The sequence below is a fragment of the Biomphalaria glabrata genome, chromosome 8 (assembly GCF_947242115.1).
Source record: "Biomphalaria glabrata chromosome 8, xgBioGlab47.1, whole genome shotgun sequence".
Lineage (NCBI taxonomy): Eukaryota > Metazoa > Mollusca > Gastropoda > Planorbidae > Biomphalaria > Biomphalaria glabrata.
The window spans coordinates 39787639-39793638 of NC_074718.1; the positions used below are offsets into that span (position 1 = coordinate 39787639).

General features: G+C 42.6%; 1 protein-coding gene across 4 annotated transcripts in view; it reads right to left on the reverse strand.

The window, feature by feature from the left end:
* LOC106075984 (rho GTPase-activating protein 6-like) overlaps positions 1-5486 on the reverse strand; it is a 75180-nt gene extending 69694 nt beyond the window's left edge. Inside the window, exons 1-2 of one of the 4 annotated variants that reach the window (XM_056037732.1) lie at positions 5179-5486; positions 1452-3607 (exon numbers count right to left, since the gene is read on the reverse strand). In XM_056037732.1, coding sequence (XP_055893707.1) covers positions 1452-3419 — 1968 coding nt within the window. In that variant the 5' untranslated portion in view covers positions 3420-3607; positions 5179-5486. Of the gene's footprint in view, positions 1-1451; positions 3608-5033; positions 5057-5084 lie in introns of those variants that run through there. The other 3 variants (XM_056037728.1, XM_056037729.1, XM_056037731.1) reach the window with 3 other exon arrangements.
* Between the last annotated feature and the right edge of the window lie 514 nt (positions 5487-6000).

Genomic DNA, 6000 nt, shown 5'->3' on the forward strand with positions numbered 1-6000 from the left:
GAGGCGGGAAGGCATGTGGCATGTGACTTCCATCGAGTCTTTAAATGACTTTTTGATTTGTACAGAGAGAGAGAATGAGTGATGAATTATTGACTGGATTGCCCCAATGTCCCAGATCTAATGCGAGCATTATTTAAGGGACTAATGACCAGCAAGTCAAAGACACTAGCGATATAGTGAACCGTGTCAGGACGTAGGACCAACATTGTTGTCTAGAATCAAGAGTTGACAAAGACAGAAATATAAACTTATAAAATCACTATAAACAAACACGCTCACACACTGTAATGTAAAAGGCCAGTGGCGTAGCCAGGAATTTACCATCCTAATGGTGTAATATTTTATATTTAATGTAAAATAAATGTGAATACTCATTTGGGGTTCCCCCCCCCCCCAAATCAAGTGGGAGCCCGGGGCGGATTTTCAAATTCTCCCCCAATCCCCCACCATAGTTACGCCACTGATACTAAAAGGACTGTTCAGTTTGTGTTGAGACAGAAGAAATATACATGGCTCTTGAAGCTTTCGTGCTCAGACATGAACGAATATCAATAACATATGAATAACATTTCAATACCATATAAAAGCAGTGCAGTAGGCCTAATGATTGAGAGAAGCAGGGGAAAGAAAGTATGATGAAACAGATGAGCTCTGACAAAGACTTGAACCAAGGACCCCCCCGAACTAGCCCTATCGGCTGACAGCGAAAAGGCATCGGTCTAACATATGACATGACCATCCAGGTCCCCACTGTCAGGGCTAGCCCTCCCCACTGTACCCTAGTGCTATGTTATTGTCGTGTTTACGAAAAAACAAGCAATGCCATTGTCCAGCGTGTGACCAGACAAAGCGATATACAGTGCCAAAACAAAAACAAGTTTTCAAGTGTCTATAGTTGAGTGTACACCGGTAGTTTGACACGTTTCCGACGTTACAATGACACACGTTGTCACATTTTATTTAGTAACTTTTTGCTTATGACAATACGTTAACATATGGTAATTAGACATAGCAAATTAGATTGCCCTGTTATAGGCCTATATATAGAACTTCTGGAGGTGGATATATTTGATACATAACAAAATACTTATAATCTAATAACCATAAGAAGCAACAAGATTTCTTTTTTTTTGGAAATGTATAATTAAACAAAGAACTCCTATCTGAGTCTAATTTGAGATAAATTGTAGGTCTATAATTCTATATAATGTCATTCCTGAACTAAAGGTTATGCTTAGAGGCGAGGACAGAGACTGTCCTCTACTGTTTATGCCATCACCTTTGTAAGCAACTTTTTCATGTGGATACATATATGGTATATAGTTCGTGGAATAAAACTTCATTGAAAGATAAAAAATAAACGTTTAATTGTTGGTTCGGAAAATTTACATATATCCATTACATCCGTGGCTATTTCTGCATATATAAAAAAAAAAAAGGGTAGGACTTACCGGGGGTCCAGGCATCCACATCGTAGCTGCTTTGGCTGTTGTGGCGATGACCTTGGTTTTACTCCTCCATCGCTTGGGGAAGATCTTGTTCCCTGGCGAAGGAGACTTAGCTTTGTTCATAGCTGCAGAGGTGGAGCAAGAAGAGAATGAGATGGGGTAACTGAGGAAGCCAAAGTCGTCGCCGTCCTCATCGTCACTGTAATGGTTGGCACTATCAGGGGCCTGGAGGTCGGGCAAAGATTTGCTACGGGTCAGCCTTTGCTTAGATGCAACATGCCCGTTGGTCATGTTAGTAGAACTGAAGGTCATCGGAGCTCCACCAAAGCCGTTGGTAGACCTGGGGCTCCCACTCCCGCGGGAGCTGCTGCCGGAGCTCCTGGGAGAGTGAAAAACTGAGCCCAAAGTCTCGGCCACGGCGCGCAGAGCCCCAGAGTTGGATTTCCTTTTCTGGTGCGCGCCGCGGACCTCGGCGGAAGTGTTAGTTGGATTAAAATTCATGCTCTTGCTAGATCTAATGGGTTGATTGGAAGCGTGCAAAACGTCAGGGTTAATAAGGTCATCGTTAGGAACATGCGGGTTTAACGTAGTCCTGATGTTGTTAGACTCTGTCAGTGGGGATAGGGCGCCATTTAGGGCTGCAATCGAGGACTGAGCAACGCCTTCCGTCACTTTACTCAGCCTCGAGTTTTGAAACGGAGAGTAGTGACGGTCTAATGTAACATACTCAGACTCTAGCTCACCGTCACTGGAAGTTCGAATCACGATATCCTTGGGTTCCAGAACCTTCTGCTCATAAGACACAGCCCTCCTCAGCTGGTCGCTGCCTCGACGCTGCATGAAGAAGTTCTGACCGCTGCTCTGCAAGTAGTCGTTGGTCCCGGTGGACGAGCGGCCACTGTGGTGCGTCATTGTCCCGTAGCTATCTCTGATAGAGTAAGAGCTGGAAGACTTTAGATTTGGCTTGTACGTGTTTGTCCTTTCCTGCAGACACTGCATGGAGCTGAATCTAGTGTTGTAGTTCAAACGATCATGGTTTGGATCGTTGTTAGGCGAAGAGACACCGGGAACCAATGACATTTTCTGTGCTCGAACGAATTGCGACATGTTGTTATCCAAAACGTCAGACCTGATTTCCAAATTTTCTTTGGATCGTTGCAATGGTCTCACTTTTGCTGCCTCCATGTTGTCAACGTTGTCATTATGATCAACGTCTGAATGGCTCCAAGTGTTTTGGTACAAAGAATTGGATTGGACGACAGGAGGTTTTCTAGGAGCTCTATTTAGAGAATTTCTGTTTAGTTCGAAAGTCTGATCAACTGTCCCGTTTAGTTTGGTAAAAGTGGCCCCTTGAGCGTGGAGGCTGTCTTTGTCGGTGTAGTCCCTCTGATGTGAGTAGCTTTGATTCGCAGACGGGGAGATATAAACGGCCTTGGCCTTGTGTTGGGTCAGATCAAGCATGGGTGGCAACTCTGGAGGGAAGCCATGGGCTGAAGATAACTGTATACAGGACGCTGATTTTAAACTGTTACGACTTGACACACTATCGTACTTATGATTTAGGAGCGGCGACGAGACGTCCTCGACGTGTCCATTCTGGTATTGACCAACGCGCCGAAAACGCTGACTGGACGTTGGTTTGCTGTGAACAATGAATCCGTTGACCATCACCATGTCGGGACGAGACGCAATCACGGAAGAAGTGGACGCTGACTTAAGAGTCTGTGGCATCTGCTCAGCGCGCAGAGACCCCGGGGGCTGCGACACAGGGTCGTCGGGTGATGAGAGCCCATGAAAAGAAGGCAAGCCGTGAACGGACAGTGGCCGTGAGCTACTCAGTCCCAGACCTGGTCGTTCCGCACGCTTTAAGCGATGTTCTTCTTCCGGATGAGCATAGGGCCGTCTGCTGGGAGGCGCGGCTATGTGAGATCGTGAGTTCTGCATTGCGCCTACAGTGCTCAAGAAAACCATATCCACCCTTGCTTACTCTCTCACAGTTACAACCCCCATAAAAATTGTTTTTTTTTAATCCAGATAGGGTACACCGAAACAAAAACCAAAAAAGCTGCCTAGTTATAGAATGCAATCCCAAGGAGTCATTGTGGGAGTAAAATAGTTTGAACAGTACACTATTCGTTCACCAATGAAGATGTATTTGACTGTGAGGATAATAACACAATATTCACAATTAGATTGAAAGTTTCCTACAATTTATTCGCTTCAACCACTAGTCTAGATAGTTTACTGTATTTTCGTTCTTAAAGCACTAGTCTAGAAAGTTTACTGTATTCTCGTTCGACCGTCGGAATAAATGTCGATATTATTTAGCGTACATGTAGTCCTATAGTGATGATTGACACTCTACCACTAAAGCCAAAAAAATAGGGGAGACAATTTTAACTTTTTAGATTTGTAAAAAATACTTTTATTTATTTTCGTTAGTGGTGACAAAATAAGATTTAAAAAAAAACAAAAAAACTTTGACTCGAAACAGTGGCTACCAGAAGAAGGAAACAAATAATTAAATATCGATAACAAAAAAAAAAACAACAACAATTAGTCACTGTGTTTATGACCTTTTTCTAGTAAGGGAAGGGAAAAGATGTACACGGAATAACAATAACTGCACATTGTGCCCATCGCACTATGCAGTTGTGAAGGATTTCACTTATAAGAAAAAAAGTTTAATAATTGGAATTACCGCCAATAAAAACTTGGCATTTTCTAACCCACAGGTATAACGTATAGTATAAGAAGATATAAAGATCGTGAGTTTTATTTAAAATGCAGATAATTATAAAGTCAAATTTATGTCGCAACCAACTTAACAAGACAGGTTAGATTCTCCATCTATCTTACTTTTCCCCAAACGGTATTTAGGTCAAACTTGCATACTTTTGGTTTGGAGAAAAAAAAATTAACTAGAAGAGACTTGGAAAAATAAGCTCTATAAATATATATTTCTTAAACTTTTGACATGTTTCGGATGTTCCTTCAGAGTTGAAGATACTGTACTGCTCGATCTCACCGCAGGACGACGGGGATTGGCAGCCGGTAGGGTATGAACCCGAAACCATCGAGACGACCGCACGACCAGATAGCCTAAAATCGTTCACTTACTTTTAATTGTATTTGATTACGTGATTGATAGATGAATATAATTCCGTCAGATTTACATTCATGTCAGCAACCCGCGTCTCGGTGTTTATAGATAAAAATCTTCAATGTTTGTAACTTTGATCTATATGATTTAGACCTATACTTTATAAAAACTAGATAGTAATTTCATATTGACACATCCATAGGATTTACACACAGGTCTACACATATGATAGATCCTTAACCGATTAAGTCATCAGATGAGATCTCGCTATCGAGTAGCCTATATTAAAGTGGTGTGTTTGTATGAGGGGGTGTCTTTTTTTTCTACACCTAATACGCAGCCCCACCCCCTTACTCTCTTGTTTGACCTACCTATGGGTACTAACATAGTACAGGTGTATTATGTCAGCACGTCTACAGCGTAGGTACACGACACACACACACGCGTTGACCTAAATAGTCACTAGACTTAACAAAACGTACCCAGATCTACACCTAGGGAACTATTCAAATTTTAATGAGAAAATTCGGGACCTGTTTGTTTACATTTCAACAAGTCATTTACACTCGAATTTACAACGTACCACATTTCTTTACACTTCAAATCTTTACTAAATATAGTTCACACCAGAAACATGTTGAACTGTCAAGTTAAACAAAATCCAGAGAAATCACAGAAAATAAAAATAAAATCCATTTGTATTTAAAGTTCACCCAGAGGAAATGCACAGTACTTGGGATGTGGAAAAAAAAAAGGGGACCTAACACAGTTCGTGAACAGCCCCTAACGGGAGCAACAGGCGTCAATGCTGTGTCAACCCCCCCTTTTTTTTTTCCTTCTCTTCTTGAAGATTGCTGTGCCAACACTTGGCGAGGCGAAGATTCGGGCTCTCGCTCTTTTGTCGGTCAACTGCCACAAGTCCCAACGCGAGAGTCGACTAACTCGTGTCTCCCACGGCCCAAAACTACTGACATAGGGTAGGAGGGGGAGGGTCCGCTAGTGGGCTACTACGAGCGTGTGTCATGTGACTGCCGCATTACTATCCGATGTGACTCGTGGTTTTTTTTCTTCCCCCCGTGGTAAAAAAATAAATATAAATCTTTAAACAAACGTATTTATTGGTAGACGAGGCAACAGATTGTCATAAATGCGGGGGTCCTGGGATGTTAGTGTCGTACCACGACGGGTATTTTTGGTGCCAGGGGGAATCCCGTGAAAATGTCTCTTCAGGGTGTACGAGCTTATTTTTTATTTTATGTACAAACTTTTTTTGGAGTCTTGTATATTATTTCTTTGTTTTACATGCTTCTGGTGCTTTATTATTGAAGATCGATATATCCAGGTAACCTTGTCCCCCCCCCCCGAACCCCCACTTTCCGCAGGACGGCGGGGGAATGGCAGTGGGCGGGATTCGAGCCTGGGGCCATAATGACAACAGTTTTGAGCGCA